The following is a 23,214-nucleotide window of genomic DNA, read 5'->3' on the forward strand; positions in this document are numbered from 1 at the left end:
CTTTACAAATTACAAATTCAACGATAATTGATTTTTTTTCCTAAAAAAGGGTCTAGAATTTAGCACATTTTTTGGATCTTGTAAAAAAATGCACCTCAATTTTTTTAATGAGAAATGTGATGAGTGGTAAATTAATATTTAATTATACAAAATAACAAATACAATAGTACCGGGTGGCCAACTAAGAATGGACACATTGGCTGTATCTCAGAAACTACTTATCGTATAACTTTGGGTAAAAAATGATAATCAGTAAATCGACCAAGAGAAATCGCTGGAAATTATCTTCAATTTCGAAATATGTCCGCTAGGGGGCTAGGGAACCCTGTTTACTGATAGCCAATCAGAAAACAGGATTTTTTCTCAAAAATATGCAGGTGAACAGGATTTTAAATATAATTGTAATCATCCAGAAATTTGTCATTTTTTTATATAGAGGATTTTGCTCTATATCAAAAAAATGTCATAAAATAAAATGGTGGGGGAAGATTAAACTTGCTATTATTAAAATAAGGATAACTGGGTTAGCCGATTTAAACAAACTAGGGCATGTTTAAAAGAGATTTTCTTGCTTAATGATCTTCAGTATAAATTTTGTTTCCATACATTTTTTCGTGGTAGGTAGAGGGCGCTGTTTGACATCATAACAGATATTGCGCTTTTGCATAAAAACTTTAAATATGAGGCTATATTTCTCTTTGCACAGTTAGTAGTAGCGCAAACCACAACTTTCTATCTTCTCTCTAACGGGAGATATTAAGAAAATAAATCACATTAGGCTGTCGCCGAGGATTATAAGGTCTAAAAATTATAGTAGTAGGCTAGGAAACAAAAAGAGGTAAATTAGTAACGTCAAAATATCAAAACATATATTTTAATTTCATTTTAATACCATTTAATTGTTATTTATCCATGTTCGTTGTTGATTTGACCCCATAAATTAAGACGATAATGTTACATAAACACGTTTAAAAATTTATGACGTCATTTTTTTTAAGAAAACGCCCGAAATTCAGATGCATGAAAACTGAACTTAAACGTTTTGATATTTTGACGCAACCAATTTACATCTTTTTGTTTCCTAGCCTACTACTATAATTTTTAGACCATATAATCCTAAGCGGCAGCCTAACATGATTTGTTTAGGTTGTATCTCCGGTTAGAGAGAAGATAGAAAGTTGCGGTTTGCGCTGATATTTTGGAAATTTTGTGCTCTATTTAACTGTGCAAAGAGAAATGTAGCCTCCTATTTAATTTTTTTTATGCAAAAGCGCCCTCTAGCTACAACAAAGAAAATTATTTAAACAAAATTTACACTGAAGATCATTAAGGAAGAAAAGCTCTTTTAAACGAGCCCTAGTTTGTTTAAATCGGCTAACCTAAACCAGAGTTATCCTTATTTTAATAAAAGCAAGTTTAATCTTCCCCACCACTTTATTTTACGAGATAGAGCAAAATACTCTATATCAGAAAAATTACAAATTTCTCGATGATTACAATAGTAATTTTTAAAATACCTGTTCACCTGCATATTTTTGAGACGAACCCTGTTTTCTGATTGTCTATCCCAGAAATGCCCCCTAGCGGACATTTTTCGAACTTGAAAATAACTTCCAGCAATTTCTCTTGGTCGATTTAATTATTAGAGTTTTTTTCCCAAAGTTATACGATAAGTAGTTTCTGAGATACAGCCGGCGTCCATTTTTAGTTGGCCACCTGGTACAAAGTTTTAAATTTATTTGATAAAAAAACATAAAGTGACGGTCTGTATGTACCAATATTTCGTTTGATCATCGTAGTCATCCTGTATAGTGCAGGAAGTTACAAAAAGTTAAAAAAATCTAAAAATGGCTCATACCCGAATAAACATTTCTTCTTACCTTTTTAGTAAATTTGGCCGTCTTAATTTCAATAAATGCCGCTGATACCGCCCTCAAATAAGATCTAGGATTGTTAAAAGTCACCCTTCCTGAACCGATAGGGTATTTGTATTTGTCAGTGTCGATGCCTGCAAGATCCCCAAATTGTTAAGTTAGAAAAAAAACTAACACAATTATATCATAGCCTATTCATTAGCCACCCAATCGACTTACGATCATTTACATGGAACTCTGTTACCTATCTAGATATTCGCTTATCTTATGTAACAAGTCGAATTCGGAGAGAGCTCCAATGAAGCTCGTCAAAGACTATTGCTTTGACTGCCAGCGTGTGTATGAAGAGGCGCAGCAGGTGAAGCAGCCATACTAAAAAAAAATTGGCCAAGTGCGAGTCGGTCTCGCGCACGAAGGGTTCCGTACCATTCATTATCTATACATTAGACACTATATTATTATAAACTTTTTTTCCGATTTAGCTGAAATTTTGAATGCGCGTATAAGTAATTAAAAAAAAATGAAGAAACATATTACTAAAAATTGTATTAATCAATAATAAATATATAAAAAGTAAAAATAAATATGTAAAAATATGTAAAAATTAAAAAAAAAACGATTAAAAAAAGTCGCTTTGACTAGGATTCGAACTTGCCTTACTACGGCTCCAACGTCATAGCAGCGTAAAGTCCTAACGCTTTAACCACGCGGCCACCGAGGACTTGAAAGATTCTATGTAAAATTCTTACTTAAAAGATAATGTTTAGTGAAAGTACTTTTTTATTTATAAACATTTATTTAATTCTGTTTTTAGTATTTGTTCTTATAACGGCAACATAGATACATTATCTGTAAAAATTTCAACTGTCTAGCTATACTTAACGGTTCATAAGACAGACCTTTGTGACAGACGGACGGACGGATAGCGAAGTCTTAGTAACAGGGTTCCCGTTTTTACCCTTTGGGTACGGAACCCTAACTAGCGCAGTCGACTGGCTGTCTAATGAATAGGCTGCGGTTATATTACCTGCATAAACAACACCTTCAAATAAGTCATTCATTATGTTGGCAAGGCCTTGGGCGTTTAGCATACCGTGTAGGGCGCCCACAAAAACGGTTTTGCTTGGATCCAGCTTTTGAGAGGTGGATTTGGTGTAATTGGAATCGCTCAAATACCACGGTATAACTTGTACCTAAAAAAATCAATACTCCGACTTACAAAGATGTTGATTACGTCAGAATATTTTAAATGTGATAGAGTGAGACAATTTAATAATTTATTGTCTTAGAAACTGCACTAAACAAAGATAGGCGAATTCTTCAAGTTGGATATTTGCAGCGTTGGCGAACGAATAAGGACACGAAGTTTCATCAAAATGGAAAAGATTATTGGATGGATTTGCTATCGTCATACGTTCATTGGAATATTCAGTATGATGCATTAGTCATCTATTCTGAATCTGACTATACGTTTTCCATTAGTACCAATACTAACTAGCATCTTTTCCAGAGTTCTTAGGTTAGGGAAAATAGTTAAATATATAAAAATAGTTATTTGTGCAGCGTGTAATCGTTTCAGGTTCAGGTAAAAATGATGAAAAATATGGAACAACTTTTCCCTAATAAGTAACTACATAATATACAGTGCTCCAATATTACGTGGACATAGAACTACGTATTATTGGATTAAAAATATGTAAGTTCATTGGACATAATTTATCACTATACAAAAGTGCTTCGTTTGTACGTTAGATGGCATCAAACTTAAAAAAAAAAACGCATTTTTAAGGTATTTTGAAAACCCTTATTCCAACTTGAACGAGATTTGCGGTTCCTTTGTTTTGTTAGGCGTTTTAACATTTGACTTTCATAAAAAAAATTATAACGAGTACAGGAAAGACAAAGACACCTACATACATTTTAGTAGAAATATTTTCCAATTTCCAACAAACGACTGATTTTTTTAGCGAATGTTATCCTATGAACGCCATGCCGCATACTTTTTGAGAAATTTCGAAAATGTTTTTCCGAAACTGACTTACAAAAAATATTTCCTGTCAGATCAAAGTAATTTTTTAATAAGTTCTATAAAAAAATCTGTATTTCTGTAAGAAATATATTCTAAATTTTAAGAGAGATTTCCGAGTTGAGGTTTTATGACACCATGTATAATAAAAACCTTATGACTAATTCATACTTACATCTTTGGATTTCATCCTTTTGGAACCAATCTTGTAATACAGATTACCATTATTTCCATAATGGTTGGTACAAGCTTGCAATAAAGCTTTAACACATTTGTCTGATTCGAATATTATGTAAACATACCCCTAAAAGATTCCAATAAATTTCAAAACAAGTTAAAAATAGTTTATTAACGAATATTATGATTTATTACTACAAATCGAGTGGGCAGTGTTTAATTACTGTCGAGAAATTAAATACATTTAGAGACAGTAATGACACCTTTCCTCTGAAGTTTGTATACTATTTACTATTTTATTTACAACCATAATCATTACAGTCCAGGAGGCAGTGATATTTTTGTACTTATTTTCCCAGTGGGTTAGGCATATACAAGTATGTTGGGATAGTGACATTAAATGACAATTTGAGTCTGGTTAAAATTTTCGGATGGATTCACTAGATAAAAATAAAAAAGTCCACTTATTTTTCCTAGTCATAAATAGTTGACATTTTTTTTATTAAAGCGAATCATTTTATTAATGGAAATAACAGTCTACCATATCCCATATGGAGGAAAGTCAGTCTGGCTGAAAATTTGCGGATGCAAAAATTAATACCCTTATTTTCATGCTTGAAATTTAACGTATCATTCCATACTATCATAAACTAAAAAAAACAAGTCTGGCTGATTTGCAAAATTGGCAAGTGAGTCAAAATGGCGAATAAGAGCAAAAATTACAAAATTTTTGCCTTTATTTTTCCGGATTTGATAATTTTTCACATGATAAATAATAATATAGTTTCATAGAAAATACACGTCCGGCTGTCATTTACAATCACGAAAACGCCGCCAGACTCACGGCCGGCGCATTCTCACGACTCGTGTACTTGGCAAGTATTTTTTATTGGCATACAGGGTCTGGCGATAATGTGGCTTAGTTCCTATAATAAATAACTTAGAAATTCTGTATAGATGCCCGACGCATCATGTATACTCTGTATATCAATTACAAATGTTTGCCAAGTACAAGTCGTGAGAACGCGCCACGTGCCATCACAAGTCAGGTAATTGAATGAGGAGAGGAAGTGGCACTGTATAATTAAACATGCCGAATTTTGCGCGCCTGACGGGCGTAGGACGAGTCTGGCAAGACTTTCGGGATGTTCTACATTAGCCAGACTATATTTGCAGCTGTAATTATAATATAAAGTATCATCTGTCAATTTTTTTAGGACTGCGAGAATAAGGGCAATGGTTTCAATAATTTTTATCCAATTTTTCACCTACCAAACATGTTACCCATTCTCATAGATTAGCCAGACTATTTTTTTCTTAACTGCAATAACATCTCTCACTAATAGAGGTATTTTTACCGCTGGAAAAAAAAGTTTAAAATATTTATACTTTCTAATGCATTTTTTTGCCTCAGCCTACCAGACCCCCCTACATATACAGGGTGTTTCAAAAAACATGTGCCATATCTCGTGGGGAGATTCCTCACGTAAAAATAAGATTTATTTTTCATATCAACATAGGTCCGATTCTGCTTTGCTTCGTAGCTACAGGGTGTTAAAGTCTTAATATTTTTTTGATTTATTATAATTTTCCTCCAAGTACTAACCAAACGCGTTACGAATGAAATTTTGATGGTAAAAGTAACTATAAATGCCCCATATTTTAAGGCTAAAAAAGTGTCGACATATTCACCAGGGACGTGCATATGGGTTATCACTGGGATATTTTTCTAAAAATGGCATGTACGCCACTGACTTTTTTTTATTGTTAGCAAAATAGTGTAAGCAGTTTAATGCCTATTAAAAGTTGTCTCTTGATATTTTGACGGTTTCGGCCTCCTTGGTGAGATAGACGCAATTTTATTAATTTGTTTTGTTCTAAGTCTAATCACAACCTTTAAAAATTTTTAATAATATTAACTTGCGAAAGTTTTAAATAAGTACTTATTGATTCCTCATCAAAAAATATGAAAAAAAAGTTCCTATAAACATGGGTATGGAAATGCATAGTTTTAGAGTTACAGGTTGCTAAAATTTTTTAAAATGAGTTTTTTGTAATTATCTTAAATACCATTATTTTTTTATTCGAAATTGCTGTATATTGCTGATTAAAAGTAATAATAACTAATAGTAATAATATTTACTAATAAATTAGGTAAAATATATAATTAATTAATTGTATTTTTATTTTAATTTTATTAATTGTGATTAATAAAATTGCATGTATCTCATCAAGGAGGCCGAATTGGACAAAATATCAAGAGCAAACTTTTAATTAGCATTAAACGGCCAACACAATTTTGACATCAAAAGAAAAAAGTCAGTGGCGCACATGCTTTTTTTTTTGAAAAATATTCCAGTGATAACCCATTTGCACGTCCCTGATGAATTTATTCACACTTTTTTAGCATTAAAATATGTAACAATCTTATAGTAACTTAACTTAAACTTTTGCCCCCAAAAATTTCAGTCAAATCGCAAAAAGCGCTTGGAAGAAAGTTATAATAATTTGAAAGATTATTAAGATTTTAACACCCTGTAGCTACAAAACAAAGCAGAATCGGACCTATGTTGATATTAAAAATAAGTCTTATTTTTCCGTGAGGTATCTCCCCACGAGAGATGACACATGTTTTTTGAAACACTCTGTATATGAAATTTGCTTAGAATAACATACCGAATAATTCTATCGGTCATTGTTGACTGGGAAAATAAGTACCGAAAATCGTCACTGCCTGCTGGACTGGAAAAATTAGATCCAATATTTTATTTTGAAAATGAAAAAATGGGAGTAAAAGCAAAAATTTTACATTTTCTGTTGTGTGCTAACTCTCAAAATTAGTAAAACATATACTCTTTCAGCAATGAAGAGTTTTAGATCGGTATTTCCATGTCTAGGAGTTAATCGCTATGGCGATCTTGTAATTCTTCAAGAGAAATATGTGAAGTGCTTATTATAAAACCACTTAATTTATACTTCTCTCTTTGTTCAGTACATCTTATAAATAAAACTGAACACGACTATATTCTGTACTCTTCGCACACGCAAAAATCAACACCCAAAGTCAGAGCTTGCCGACCGTGGATAACTTTTGCTAATTTTCAATTTCTCGGTCGTTCCTTGAAATTTGTGTAAAAAACAAATTGGTACAAGAAAGTGATGAAAACAAAGACTCTTTAAATTAGCAGATTATTTTAACCAGAATTTAGAGAAGTTAAGAAACAGTTTTTTAAAATAAATTAAAAAAAAAAAGAATTTTATGATGTAAAAAGGGCCCCACACGAAACGATATCTGAGAGATTTGAACTGTACAGTCTCAACGTGTAGTGAGACAAAGTCTCAAAAGGGATGAGATCTGGCGATCTTTCAATATGCTGAATATTTCTAAATGCACAGACCACAGATTTGATAGGAACTGTAGTAGACTATAGACTGTCAAAATTATCTATTATAAAATCTGAAGTTCATGTTCATCTTCTCACACTACACGTTCAGATTCTGAACGTGTAGTGTGAAAAGATAGCTATCGATTTGGTATTCAGATCTGAATTGTGCGATTTGGCATGCAGATCAAATCGATGAGTGTAGGGTTCCCGTTAAGTGTAAAATTACTTTGGGTTGTGATGAAAGTCGTCCCTTTCTTGGCCACTCCACTTTAATAGGTCCGAATTGTCTAAATGCCTGAATCAAACACTGCTCTGATATGTCCCAAGGTACACCACCCAAGAACACCTTGCTGGAGTACCCAGTTGGTTTTTCGTTTCGCAGAGGCAGTACGCCACTCCAGGTGCACACTGCATCGTAAACAGCTGAAAAATAATTAAATCCAAAATATTATTTTTCAGAATTAAAATTCAGTATGTGATTGCTTGTTGAAACTAACGTTTTTTTTTCATATACATTTTTTTGATGTGATATCTTCCTATAAAGGTATTTGATTGTATAGAGGCTCAAAATCACATCGACTTATTTCTATTATTGATATGTTTTAAAATTGACTGATAAAGTAAAAACTGCTACTAAAAAGTGGACCACGCTGTATATGTTGGTAAGTGAGAAAAATATTTTTTTTTGGTATAAAATATTTCTGCTTTGATATATTAATCACTATTACTTACATGCGGCGAAACGATGAAAGCGAACAGCTCTGTCTAAGTAGAAGGCTTCTGGTACTGAGTTGAGAACTGAAGTATTATTAGACCACTTATTTACTATCTAAAAAAAATGAAAAGAAATAAAAATAATTTACGTAATATATTACATATTAGCCATGTATAAACTTGGTGCATTCTCTGCCGGTGCTGCCACCATAGTAGAATATCATAAACAATCGGAATATACAAATACACGGGTTTAAATAGCGAGTATACGAAAAAAAGTTTATATAATTATTCTAAAAGTGTTAAGTATAATTTGCGAAAATTCTAAAAAAAAATACAAAAGTAAATATTTTGATATCTTCAGTAGGTCTAACTATATAAGGTCTAATATTATAATTTATTATTGAAGCTGATAAAACTTTTTAGATGAGTTCAACTACGGTAGCGAGCATAGTTTTACGCACCGATTTTGCTACTGAGGACATAATTGGGCTATTTTGAAGGTACATAATTATAATTTTCGAAGATATTCATAAAAAAATTAAGCACTAATTAATTAAAAAAAAGAGTTTACCATTAATATTGCAAATATATTTTACCCCCATCTATTTAATTTTTTTAATTATGTAATGGGCACTTTGTTTACTCACTTGTTTCGTCGAACTGCTTGAAAAAACTTCTGATCTCTGCCGTATAGAGCGCGGTCAATTTTTTTTGAACTTAACTAAAATGTACCAAGCCTATAAAAATATATAAACAAGGATAATAACTATAGTGCCCTGAAGCAACTGTTTTACATTTTGTCTGTATATAACTTATACCACTGTTTCACATTTTGTAACTCTATAGGCTTGGTGCATTTCAGTTGATTTTTAAAATTTCGACAGCAGCGCTCGGTACGGCAGAAATCAGAACTTTTCAGCTCTATATTTCATGCAGTCCGTTCGTGTTGATCGTATTGAAATAATATTAAAATCGTGGTTTTGTTATACCTATATTTAAGTATTTTAGTTTTTACTAGCGAAGGTTATTGAAACTATAAACTATATTCTCAGATATGAAGTTTGTCTGATGTAAAGCTGTTTTGGTTACTAAAAATTAAGTAAAAAAGAACCCAAATGGGCGACGCGTTATGTTTTGCCAGTTTTAAGCAGAGAAATAGAAGGGATAGAGAATGAGCTTCAACATGCGCAGAAGGTCTAATCAAGTTGGGCGCCATATTCCAGGTCTTCGTGTCATTTTGTATATAGGTGGTAATCTATAAGTAATCAAATATCAATTTGCTGTTCTCAACCATACGGGGGGCAATTTAAATTTACTGAAATTCTATCATTTATTATGGTTAGTTAACGTTAATATGATTTATTTAATTATCAGTTTCAAAACTGCGTACAATATTGGTATATAATACACTAAATATACGAATATTCTGACAAAAGACGCTACGGACAGATGACCTTTTCGGCGTTAAACACTCGAAATGATATTAAATAAGTATTTACAATATTTCATGTTTACTTGCACTGAATTACGCGTTTCAATTTAAAATTTTTGCAAATTTGGTAAAAATTGTTCTAAACAACTTTTTGTTCAAGTTGTATATTCATAAAAAACATTTGGTTCATAATTATTTTTGATTATTACCTACCTTGTATTTTTAATATAAACCTAGAAAAAATATGTTTTTGTTTTATTTTTTTTATTCGTCCCTTCAAATTGTGTTTCAAAAACAGTTACATAACATGTCCTGTAACAAATATTTTCATAATACATAAACATCATTGATTTTATTAAGGGTATTATTATTAGTATTTATCCTGGTTTTTGTCGACAATAAAAACTCAATCTTGTAATAGAACATCAATTTTATATTTCGTAAAATTATTTTGATACAAATTCAATTTGTCAAAATTCAAGTCATTAATATATTGATAAACAACCCAAATTATTCCTAAATATTTTATTATAAAAAAAACTGTTACCGGTAAGTTTGTAAAACACATTATGGTTTGTCGTAATACTAGAAAAAATCATTTATTTTTTGCACAAAAGAAGCTTGTCGATCCTTATTTGTCCATAACAAAATTCTGTATGTACAACATACATATACCTAATTTATTATTAAGAAAATTAGATTATATGATCTCAGAATTTTAAGAAATTTTTTTTAAGATAAAATAGTTTCTTCTCAACTGTAATATTGTCAACTTTGGCCTGTATTTTATCTATTTAAAAACATGGGATTGACAATCCCCTTACTAAAATACATACTGGAAGGTACCGATTAAGTTTTATTGCATCAAATACCTTTGCTATAAATCCTGGCTCACAATTTAAGGCCATTGCAAAATGCTTTTGAACTTCATCATAGATTTTACAAGAATAAAAGTGTAATATTGAAACAAAGTAACCTTGTAAGCTTCATGACTAATAGTCTCATTTTTAACACTCTTTAAATATCATCTCGTTAACAATTATGAATATTATATGATTTTTCTCAGTGATTTGTGGCACAGATACAAATTAATATATGCCCCATAACAGTTTTTAAATAAGAAACTTCTGCCTACAGATTTAATTTTCTTATTGGCATAATACCCTTTCTTCCTGTATAAATCTTGCCATTTTTTCAGTCCAATGTTCCTTGTTTTTACAGTTGTAGGAATACTAAAAATGTTGACTATAGAACTCGATACTATGTTTGAAAAAGCCTTCATACCTGTAACTGTGCATAAATCTAATTAACTGAATTCTCCTCCTCTTGACACTCTGAACACGGCTGCTGCTAATGTTAGAAATATTTAGCACAAAACTACAACTACCTACAACAAACTTTACAATAAAAATGTTAAATTTTCGCTGTTCGATTAAAATACCCTATCTTGTTTTCTTTTCCTCGAAATAATCTTCTTGTCAAGTAAGGACCAATCTTATTTGACATATTTCTGGTACACTTGAACTTGTGCTTTCATGGACACTATAAGAGTGCACTGTTTTACAGAAGCACGAACATTGATTCCAAGTATCTTCTTCCTCCACACGTAATAAAAACATCCTCCTTAAATGGCCACATCATACACTTATTTTGACCATTCCCAATTACAATCACGATTTTTACAAATCGCCTTTAGGAAAACTAAAAATAAACAGTTTTGGATCATCTGAAAACACGATTATGTTGTATAAACTTACACATGAAAACTAATCATTTTTCCCGGCGTATTAGCTTTCTTAGAATGACTATGACAATATACAACAAGCCTTTTTGAATTAGTGTTTAGAATAATTGAGATAATAATAAATTTTAAATAGATAACAACACAAACGAAAAAAAAACAAAACAAACAGATGCCAATTAAAGAGGGGAAGTGACAGCGAGACCTGGAAGATGTCTGCCATCTTGCCGTCGACAAAAATTTGGATGCGCACTCGTCGAAGCTCATTCTCCCACTTCCATATCTCTGGTTTTAAGTGACAATAAAATAGCCGAAAAAATGTCAACACGAAAAGGTGAGCATAATTTAAGCGTGGTTTTTGGTCCAATAACACTCACGACAACTATTTCTCAACATTTTACAGGTTTTCAGCTTTATCACACCGATCTGATTAAAAGCAAAAAAGGATTCAGGAAGTTCGACGAAACACGTGAGCAAACAAAGTGCCAATTACATAATCAAAAAATTAAATCGGCATCTACTACGAGGATAAAATATAATTATTTAATCAATATAAATAGTATTCTTCTTTTAAATCGACTAGTGCTTGATTTTTTTATGGACGTGTTCTAAAACTACACTTAAGGCTTGTTTTCTTTGAACATTCCGCTTGCGTTGCGGTGAGCTGACAGTCCGTCGACAGAGTATTTGAACGAGAGTGGTTCATTTCGTTTTTTATTTTTAAATATCTTCTGAGCTGAAATTTTATGATACCCTGTATAATAAAACACATTATTATAATTGCTGTCCTCCATTCGCGAATTTCAAGTTCCAGAGCTTTACGCATTGGGCTACTCGAGAACGGTTCTGAAAGGAGCTGTGCGCGATAGCCTGGTGCCTCCATATGGCGCGGAACAGTTCTGAACTTTATGACTCAATTGAATGGAGGGAGAGTATCGCGTTCTTGAACAGTTCAGAGCTGCACAACTGCGTGAATGGAGGACAGTAAATGACTAATGCATACTTATATACTACATAATTTTTAATTCTTTTTAGAATTTTCACAAATTGCAGTTACTAATACTTTTCAAATAATATTATAACAAATTTTTCGTGTATTCGCTATATAAACCCGTGTATTTGTTTAGTCAGCTGTTTATGGTATTCTCCGATGGTGGCAGCACAGGCGGAGAATGCACCAAGCCTATTATAAAATTATTTGGTCATACGGTATATTACCTGGGGCGCGAAAGGATTTCCGTATGGAAATAAAGAATTGTAAACGGCGGGAGAGGTTTGCTGCAGGTATCTGAGAGCTTGCAAATTCTGAATGTTAGAGAGGTCCCAGTCAAGGGAATTGTTAGCGGCTCCGTTTAGCGGGTTCCTGGATGCGGTGTCGTTTATATTCAACGAACCCTGCAGTTAATAAAAGCACAAATGGATCAGAAGAAAGTACCTAATTAGAATGAAGTTAATTGATATGCATAAAGTTTGCCACAAATGATTTTTTTATTATCGCGGTATTGAAAAGAAGATTATGTGGAATCTCTTCAGAATTATTCTAGACGAACAAATAATACCGTGTGGTGCATCGGAATGCAAGACATAGAAAATCCCACGTTAATTTTGAAAATGTCAAATATTATCTTCCCAGATGATTTGATGCAAATGTTGTATTAGACTTTTTTCAAGAGGCGTTAAAGTCGTACTTTTACTTAGAATTTCGTTTCATTTGGAATAGTCATTTATTACAGTCAAGTTATTTGCAAAAATCTACCTTCAAATTAGTAAAATTTATAATACGGCTCGGAGAAAGCTACAATTAAAATACCAATGCGATTGTGTCATTGTCAAATCCGATGTCACATTTTGTTTACGAAAATTTGAAGGTACCAAACAGGTACTAACCACCAAACAGGCAAACTAATATATAAAATCCTTAAGTGACTGACTGACTGATTAATCACGATCCTGCTCAAACCACTCAACGTAAGAAGCTCAATTTTGGCATACAAGTTGATTCTAGGGTGTAGAGGTTCGATAAGAAGGGATTTTTCGAAATTCTAGTTCTAAGGGGGTGAAATCACCTCTCAAATATTACAATATTCTTTATTTAAAAAACGGTCAAGTTTCTGAAAAAATGCTTAAACACGTATATTTTATTTTGTTTTTTTACATATTTTAAGATTTTTTAAAAATGTATACAGGATGTTTCAAAAAATCTGGTCATTGATAATCACGATCCTCCTTAAAGCGCTTGATGTAAAAAGTTGATTTTTGGTAAACGGATTGACTGTAGGGTGTAGAGGTTCGATAAGCAGGGATTTCTCGAATCTCAACTTCCAAGAGGGTGAAAACGCCCCTCAAATGTTAAGTATTTGTTATTTAAAAGTTAGTCTTTCGGGAAAACACTTGGACACTCATAATTTATTTTGTTTTTTACGTATTTTGAATTTTTTTAAAAAATCATACAGGGTGACCCAAAAAGTTGGGTAATTGATTAATCACGAACCACGATTCTGCATAAACTGCTTGACGTAAAAAGCTCATTTTTGGCAAACAGATTTTAAACAGAAGTTATACAGATTGTTAACTGGACGGTTACTTATTGGGGAACAGAATGGCAACACTGTCTAAGCTAAGCTGCCCGTCGCGTCGTCTCTCGACGAGCGGGCCGGGGTTGCCATATTTCCACCATAAAGCTCTTGCCGCGAGTAATAAACAAATTAACAACCTGTATAATAATATCGCCATATTGTTTTTTCTCATGCTGACATAAATGTGAGAAAATTTTATCTAGTTTGTATGTGAATGGAAATTCTTGCTTTGCTTTATCATCACCATTACAAATGATTAATTCGACGCGAACGAAGTCGCTAGTTTTGTATAAAATAATTATGAATCTCTCAACTTCTGTATGGCATTTTGCTAGAAATAGTGTTCAAGTTGTGTTAGATTTGTTCACGGTTCAGTGTCCGGAAAGCCTATGCCGAATAAGTGAACAGTTTAAAGAATAAACCGGAGGTTTGAAACTAAAGGCATTAAGGTATTAAGTACATGGAAGAGTGAAGACAAAAATAATTGAACAGGAAGAAAAGAACAATGAATATTCTTCACCTTGAAGAAAAGAAAGACACTGACTTACGTTTATCGCGGATATAGTAGGAAAAGACCACAGGATCTCTCGCCGGACTTCTTCCTGCGGAGCACACTCAAAAACCGTCTTTATAGGCATATTAAATACAGAAATTTTTAGATGGACTGAAAACGACACCTCTGTTGAATGCTAAAGATTCTCCCCTTAACAGTTTTGTATTGTGAGGCGCGAATTTCACAATAATTTAGGGTATTGTTTGGCTGTGAATGGGGAATTATGTAAACATTTTATTAATTAGTAGGTTTAGTTTAATAAAGTTCCTTGTGTTACCAGTGGCGGACTAAGCCTGTCGGGGGCCCGGGGCGGCGAAGCTAAATGTGGCCCCCGGTCTTTTTAGATAATGATATACTTCTAATGCACATTTTATAAAAATTGAATGACGTATGTATAATGGCTGACAAAATTCAAGTATTTATACAGAGTGTCCCAGGCTGAGCCTGCGTTTGAAGTTTCTAGAGAACTACAACATCTAGATATGAGATTTTGTGCATATCATTGTTTCACAATGAGATCTATCGATTAAAAATCTTTTCAATATGGCGGCACTTTCGGAAGTACCGGAAGTTGACAGCAACTTTCTTATTTTGTCCCCATTTTTTATTACATACTTAAATTCTCTGTAAAATTTCATGAATTTTGATATTAAATACTCTATACCTAACGTTAACCGTTTTTGAGAAAAAAAAAATGTTTATAATTTTTGGAGGAAAAAAACTGCCTGTCAAAAATATGTATATAGCCTAAACGTCAAATTTAGTGATTGCCACAGCCACTGTACCATAAAGAGAAGTCATGTGGCTATCTATGTCAAAAATTAAATTGTTCGAATGTCATATAATAAAATGGCCGCAGCTGTCATGGAATTGAGCGATTAAAAAATTATCATAAATCATTCTTTTTTTCAAATGGAAATCAACTTTTTTTATTTTACTCGTGAAAATGCTTTCGTTTTTAAAATGTGTTACTTTTTGACTATACATGTTCCTGTACCTAAAATAAATCGTTTTAACAGAATCAGTATAGTACTGATTCTGTTTCTGTCCAGCGTACTTGATTTGATAATTGTTGACATATATTTTATATTGAAATGCTTTGTCTTGTGCAAGTTGTAAAATGTTCATGTTATAATAGGATTATATTCAATGACTAAATGTTTTACTCCTGAAGAAGTTAATAAAAATTAACGAAATATCGAGTTTAAAAACAAATTAGTTTAAATTGAATCTACAGACCGCTACCCGATATTGTTCCACAGTAAATTTAGAAGTACGGTCGAGATTACCACTATCATATATTTATATAAATACACTTTTTAAGCAGCAGTAGTTATAATATAGGAAATCCAAATAATTCATTTTCTGACAGATGGAAATAAATTTTCTGACTGTTTGACACTTAATGTCAAAGGAAGCGAGATAAAATCAAGAAAAATATACGTTTTCAAACTAAATCTTAAATAACTTAAAAACGATTTATTTTAGGTATAGGAATATGTCTATAGTTAAAACGTAACGAATTGGAAAACCTTTTTACTAGTGAAATAAAAAAAGCGGGTTTCTATTTGAAAAAAAAAATTTATGATAATTTTTTAATCGCTCAATTCCATGACAGCTACCGCCATTATTATATGACATTTGAACAATTTAATCTTTGAAATAGATATACTCTGTTTTTTTTCTCAGGTAAGATTTCGACAGACGATAACAGAAGAAAAGCAGATGACGTCCCATACCAATCTATTTATTTTACTAAAAAAAGTTTCTAATAATTTTTAAGTTATCTATGGATGGGTTTAAATATAAATCCGTCATGCGTCGTGTCTTGTTGTTTTTAACCAGTTTTATTGAACGATGAACGACAAACGGACGCCGATGCGTATGAACTCGCCTTTAGATTTTTGTCATTTTTGACGCTTGTCAAAGTCTTGCCAAATTATAGGTTATAATTTTGTGTCAACTTATGTTAAATACCCTGCGTTTTGGAAGATGATGCATTTTGATTCGTATTATTAAGTGTGTTTTGTGTCTTTTGAAGTCAAGTGGAGGAAAAATCGAGTGAAAATTAACTGTAGACCCAGAGCACAGTTTATGGTTAATACTCGCTGCCCAGGCAGAAAGTCTTATACACCAATGAAGTTGCCATCGATAAAGTTTGTATACCATTTCGTCGTAGATAAGTGCATCTCATATATGGCAAAAGGATCAAACTAAACACATACTAAAAACTGGAGTAGCTGTAAAATATCGACATCACACGATAGGTAAATAATGGATTTTAGTACTGCAGAAAAATAATGTCAAAAGGTACTGGTTTAAAAAAATTAAGATTAAAGTTAATGAATCAACCTTTAAGGTATAAAATTTGGCAGGTGTTATTATTAATAAAATAGTTTGTTTTATTTACCTATGTTGTTTTATTTATTCCTGTGGAATATTACAAATTTGTATTTGTACATAAGTTATATTGATAAATATAATCATAAATGAGGGTAGTTTCATAAAGCTTGAAAGTAAATAATAGTTCTTTTTTTATATTTTTTTGGTATGTAGTGTCTTGTTCTTGTTTGTTTTGTATTAACACATACCGTTTTTATTAAATAAAATAACTCGATTACATTTTTTCAGTTTTATACAGTTTTTTTCACAATATTTTGAAGTAATCACTTGTCATCTTGTCAATCAAATTTTAAATATATCCTGCTATGCGTTCCAGTTGTACCAACTTATTTCTTTGTAAAATAAAATAAACTACTTTGAAATTAAAATGACAGACACATCTATCACTGTCAAGGATCTTCTCGTTGGACAGACTATAGACACATGTCTTTTCTTTATGTCACAGGGGCTGTGATAATCACTAAATTTGACTTTTAGGCTGTACACATTTTTTTAACAAATGCTTCCAGGGAAATTTTCTTTCTTAAAAATGCTTCCAGGGAAATGCCGCGACAAAATATCGCGATTTTGTAAGTCCTCCAAGATCCGAGGGGCCCCTTCGTTGTCTCAGGCCCGTGGCCCCCGTTATACTAAAGACTTCTCTGCTCATCATCAGTAATTAAGCTAGAATACGAGTTATGGTGTGCATTGGTTGTAATTTAAAATGTTTATTCAGTAAAAATAAATAATGAAACCATTGAAAAATAACTTAAAAGTTAAAATAAATAAATTCAGTCTCAAAATATATAAAAAATAATAATTATTCGATATTTTAAACAAAGAAAATTACCCCTTGATTTAATTTCCTAAATAGAAAATGCCATTGACAATTACTCGGGCCTGATCATTGATAATTAAGTAAATATCTGCTTCCATTTATACTGTTTATATGTTGAATAAAAAATGACTTATTAAGATTCGGAGGCCCCCTAAAAGACGGGGCCCGGGGCGGACCGCCCCTTCCGCCCCCCCCCTAGTCCGCCACTGTGTGTTACAAATATTTCGATTATCCCTTGAATTATTGTGGATGTATGTGGTATGATCAAGGCCTTCGAGTAATAAACAGCAAACAACTCATACACCGCGAATAATATCACAGATTAGGTATCCTATAATTATACAGATAAAAATCTTGTCCCTAATTCGTAGTACGAAAATTGTTTTTTATGACGATGTGCAAACGAGTCAAATTCCCTGTGCGCAAAAGTAAACTCGTGTAAAATAACAATAAACAGCGTAATAGAGAGATATCGCTAAACCGAATAGCGTGCATGGACGTTAATAAGGCCAGGTGTTATTTCCTTTACGTGAGGTGGTATTAACTCTCTTCATTTATAGTTATCGGATCGGAAAGAATTCTGATCGCGTCGCGTCCGCTATTTAAACTTAACCTAACTTTGAATATAAAACTTTGAAATTGTTTTGTTTACTAGGTATTTTAAAACTTAAGGGCTAAAGTGCTTATTTCCAGTGCTTTATTGTTCAACGTCTGCCAATGGGTTTTGGACAACAAGCAACAAATTCTCTTAGAAGGGCTAAGTCGTCATCTGCTGTAAACCTAAGACTCTTTATAGGTTCTTTAGTATTGGAAGAGGTGGAATCCATATTTTGGGCCATATTTATTTAATTAAAACTAATCTCAGCTACTTAAATATCAAAATTATCTAATAAAACTAAAGCAATAATTCAAAACAATTCAAACATAACCTAAAAGAAAAGATCTCGCCGGCCGGCTCCGGTTGTCAAATACCCGCACATGCCCATTTAAGCAATTTTTAAACGTTATCAGAGGTTATTTAGAAAGAGCGCTTGATGTAATTGATCCGCAAATTAGCTCAGGCGGTAACGTTATTAGCGGGTGTTGCGTTGACTCGCGCATATCGTAACCATGATAAGGTACGCGTTAATACTGGATGACGCTATTCGGTTTTCCGATATCTCTCGAATAACTGTGCCGGTCAGGCGCTGTGCACATTTTGAGAGGCCATAAGTGGGCGTGCTATGTGCGCAAACTAGTCACCTCACTAGTGCCCGATTCCGAAAATTGGAACCACGAAAAACAATAAAGAAAAAACAAAGATTATAATCTGTATAATCTGTGATAATATTCTCAGTTCAACTAATTCTTTTGTAGATGATCATTCCAATTAAAAAAAAATTAACCACTTTTTCAAACCACAGAAATTCTTGTACACAAAAAAAATATGACATCGAATTTGACAATGACAAAATCATATTTTTGCTGGTATTTTAATTGTAGCTTTCTCTGGACCATATTATAAAATTTTTAGTAATTTGAAGGTAGTTTTTTTGCAAATAACTTTTAAATGACTATTCCAAATGAAACGAAATTCTAGACAAAAGTACAACTTTAACGTCTCTTAAAAAAAGTCTAATACAATTTTTGCATAAAATCATCTGGGGAGATATTTGACCTTTTCAAAATTTACATGGGATTTTCTATGTCCCGCGTTCCGGTGCACCACACGGTATATTGGGTTGAGGATTCTCTTTTCTATACAGAATTTTTTCTCTACAAACAAGTTAAATACGCAACTTACATTACACTCTATACATTTTTGATATTTTTAAGATTATTTATAGGACAGTAAGGAAAAATATTATACAGGGTGGTCCGAATTGTATTCCGGAAACTTCGGCAGCATATTCTGCAGATAAAAATAAGTAAAAAAGTTCGTATAAATGTATGTCCTAAAATGCTTAGTTTTGGAGATACAGGGTGTAGAAGTTTCATTTTTATTTCGATTTTTTCCAAATAATCTCTAAAAAAACGTCAATATTTGGATGAAAATTGGTGGATGGGTGTTTTTTGACATGAGAAATTTGATTTTGATGTCAATATGACTTCCATTTGTAGGTGGCGCCACCTACATGTGTTTTAACTGTTTTGAAGAGTAATAACTTTTCGTCGGTACCTGTATAAAACTACTGAGTAAAAAAATATACATTTGCGACTTTTTTACATAAAAAGGTGTCTTGGTAAAAATCGCTACGAGTAATGGTTCTCGAGATATTTGGAATCGAAATTATCAATACCTGTCATCATTGACATAAATTAAACATGTTGACTAAATAGTAATTAGACTGAAATCATAAATTTGAAATTTTTTTGTGTCAAAAGTTCAAAAGAAATTGTTTAATCATCATTTTTTCGCAGAAAAACTTATGCTTAATTTAAAAAAAATAAAATTTAGTATTTCAGTCAAATAACTATACTCAACGTGTGCTTATTTTTTGTCAATAATGACATGTATTGACTATTTCCATTCTAAATATCTTGAGAACGGTTGCTCGTAGCGATTTTTACCAAGAGACATTTTTTACATAAAAAGTCATGAACATGTATATTTTTTAGTCAGTGGTTTTATACAGGTACTTTCGAAAAGTTATTACTCTTCAAAACAGTTAAAACACATGTAGGTGGCGCCCCCTACAAATAGGAGTAATTTTGACAACAAAATCAAATTTCTCGTGTCACAATACTCCCAGATACCAATTTTCATCCAAATATTGACGTTACTTCAGAAATTATTTTGAAAAAATCGAAATAAAAATGAAACTTCTGCACCCTGTATCTCCGAAACTAAGCATTTTAGGACATACATTTATATGAACTTTTTTACTTATTTATATCTGCAGAATATGCTATCGAAGTTTCCGGAATACAATTCGGACCACCCTGTATTTAGATAATATCGTAGTTAACCTTACAGTTGGGGGGTTGGAACCTTTGGTGTTAAAACAGCAAAATAAAACTAATTCACCACAATACACCAAAACACTTTTATTTTTTGCACCGAACGCGTCGTTTTTAGGCTACTTTAGTTATTTAATTAGGCAACATAGTAGAATTAAAATAATTAAATTAAAATGTAATATAACCAAAACTAGTTAAAGTATACAGCTGGGTTAGAGAAATGAATTCATACGCTGTTTGTAGTTGATTTTTTAAGACACATAACTAACAAGTAAAACGAATTAAAATCTGGTTAATAATAATAAGTAGGTATCATTAATAAAGCATGGACTTGTATGGCATAAGTCATAATATCAGTCAGTAAATAATAAATTTAACATACCAGTAGTTCTGCTAATTCTGGACTGTTAATACTGGCTGGGTAGTCCGATTCTGGCGAATTTGAATTGCTTCTGTTCAAGAAGTGCTGATCAATAATGGCTGGGCTGTTACTGCCACAGGAGTCGCTAGAAACAAAGTTTATACTAAAGCCCGGTTGACAAGGTACAAGGGTACTTGAAGTACAATTAGACACGGCCATATAAGTATACTTAATAGCTGGAAAGAAATTCAAGTAAGTTGGCAGCCAGCTTACTTACAAGTTTGTATATTTATCATAGTTACGATTTTCTTTAAACGAAACAACTATAATAGAATTATTATCTTTTAAATGACTTTACTGAAGAAACCAGAAGGTTTAAGTATAGGAACATGATATATCGTTGAAAAGCAATTTTATTTTTGTTTCGATTGTTTAATACTATACATAGGCTTGCATTTAAAATAATAATGATTTGAACGATTTTATAACAAATAGAAATAAATAATTTTTTTGATCTCCCTGTTATTCAATCAACTGATTTAGACAGATCGAATATGATAATAATGACTTTCCTTACTCTCTAAAACAAATTTCAACTTTCAATATGCCGAATTTATGATTTAACCAATGCTTATTGAAGATCATGTTTTTGTCAATTTTACACATGTTTTATTTTTTATCTCGAAAACTATTAGAGATTGATCAGTATATGAGAAAAATCAGTTATTATACAGGGTATCTCAGAAATAAGTGCAAATATTTTAAGGGGCGATAGATCTAAACAAAAGAAACATTTTTTCTCTTTAACATTTTTCAAATAAGTCGAAAATAACCGAGTTATTTACTTTGAAATTTACATTTAATTTTGAGAACCACTGGATATTTTCTGGATTTTCTTTCATGTAAATTTAATCTACTACCTATGTTGCCATATTATCAAGAAATTATATTTTTTTAACTTAAAAAATTTCCAAATTTTTTTTCAAAAAATTCCAAGTTCTCAATTTTTTTCGCAAAAAAACCTCATAGGCGTGTTTCTGAGGCCGAAATATACTACCAGTTAAAATACTTGCACTTATTTCTGGGACACCCGGTATACAGAGTGGTCCGAACTGTATTCCGGAAACTTCGGCAGCATATTCTACAGACAAAAATAAGTAAAAAATTTCGTATAAATGTATGTCCTAAAATGCTTACTTTCAGAGATACAGGGTGTAGAAATTTCATATTTATTTCGATTTTTTCTAAATCGTTTCTGAAGTAACGTCAATATTTGGATGAAAATTGGTGTCTGGCAGTTTTTTGACATGAGAAATTTGATTTTGGTGTCAATATGACTCCTACTAGTAGAGGACGCCACCTACATGTATTTTAACTGTATTGAAGTTTTTGAAGCTTTGTCCTTACCTGTATAAAACTACAGAGCGAAAAAATATACATCTCTGTGACTTTTTACGTAAAAAATATCTCTTTGTAAAAATCGCTACGAGCAACCGTTCTTAAGATATTTAGAATGGAAATAGACAATACATGTCATTATTGACGAAAAATAATCACGTTGAGTAGACAGTTATTTCACTGAAATAATGAATTTGGGAAATAATTTTTTTAAATTAATCATAAATTTTTCTGCAAAAAATAATGATAAAACAGTTTCTGTTGAACTTTTGGCACAAAAACATTTCAAATTTATGATTTCAGTCTAATAACTATTTAGTCAACATGTTTAATTTATGTCAATGATGACAGGTATTGATAAATTCGATTCCAAATATCTCGAAAGCCTTTTTCACGTAAAAAACGTCGTAAATGTATATTTTTTTATTACTCAGGGTGGCTGCAACGACGTCCCGTAATCCTGCTGTTAAAACATAACAGCTGGTTTTCATATATAGAAATCAATTGTTTTGTTTTAACCGCAGGATTACGGGAAGTCGTTGCAGCCACCCTCAGTAATTTTATACAGGTACGGACGAAAAGTTATTACTCTTCAAACCAGTTAAAAAATATGTAAGTGGCACCCCATGGTACAAAGAATACAAGGTATGATATTGCGCAGGTTGGTCATTACGTCACAGGTGATAAACGGCACCATTGGTCGGCAAGCTCCGCGCGCCAATTTCAAATTGGCAAACAGATGACATAATAAATGTGAAAATAATTTTTCAAATGTCAAGCTCCATGATTAGACATAACTTTTGGGGTTATGTC

The 23,214-nt window shown here is 32.1% G+C and overlaps 1 protein-coding gene across 1 annotated transcript in view; it reads right to left on the bottom strand.

Moving 5' to 3' along the window:
- Positions 1-23,214, bottom strand: part of LOC115882761 (cytoplasmic polyadenylation element-binding protein 1) — a 37,468-nt gene that overhangs the window by 3,191 nt on the left and 11,063 nt on the right. Inside the window, exons 5-11 of the mRNA XM_030901004.1 lie at positions 21,025-21,148; positions 12,572-12,748; positions 8,196-8,292; positions 7,690-7,886; positions 4,076-4,204; positions 2,902-3,067; positions 1,881-2,008 (exon numbers count right to left, since the gene is read on the bottom strand). Of these exons, the coding sequence (XP_030756864.1) occupies positions 1,881-2,008; positions 2,902-3,067; positions 4,076-4,204; positions 7,690-7,886; positions 8,196-8,292; positions 12,572-12,748; positions 21,025-21,148 (1,018 nt within the window). The remainder of the gene's footprint in view (positions 1-1,880; positions 2,009-2,901; positions 3,068-4,075; positions 4,205-7,689; positions 7,887-8,195; positions 8,293-12,571; positions 12,749-21,024; positions 21,149-23,214) is intronic.

This window comes from Sitophilus oryzae, unplaced genomic scaffold (assembly GCF_002938485.1).
Source record: "Sitophilus oryzae breed Bouriz unplaced genomic scaffold, Soryzae_2.0 scaffold_1113_pilon_pilon, whole genome shotgun sequence".
NCBI classification, from domain to species: Eukaryota; Metazoa; Arthropoda; class Insecta; order Coleoptera; family Curculionidae; genus Sitophilus; species Sitophilus oryzae.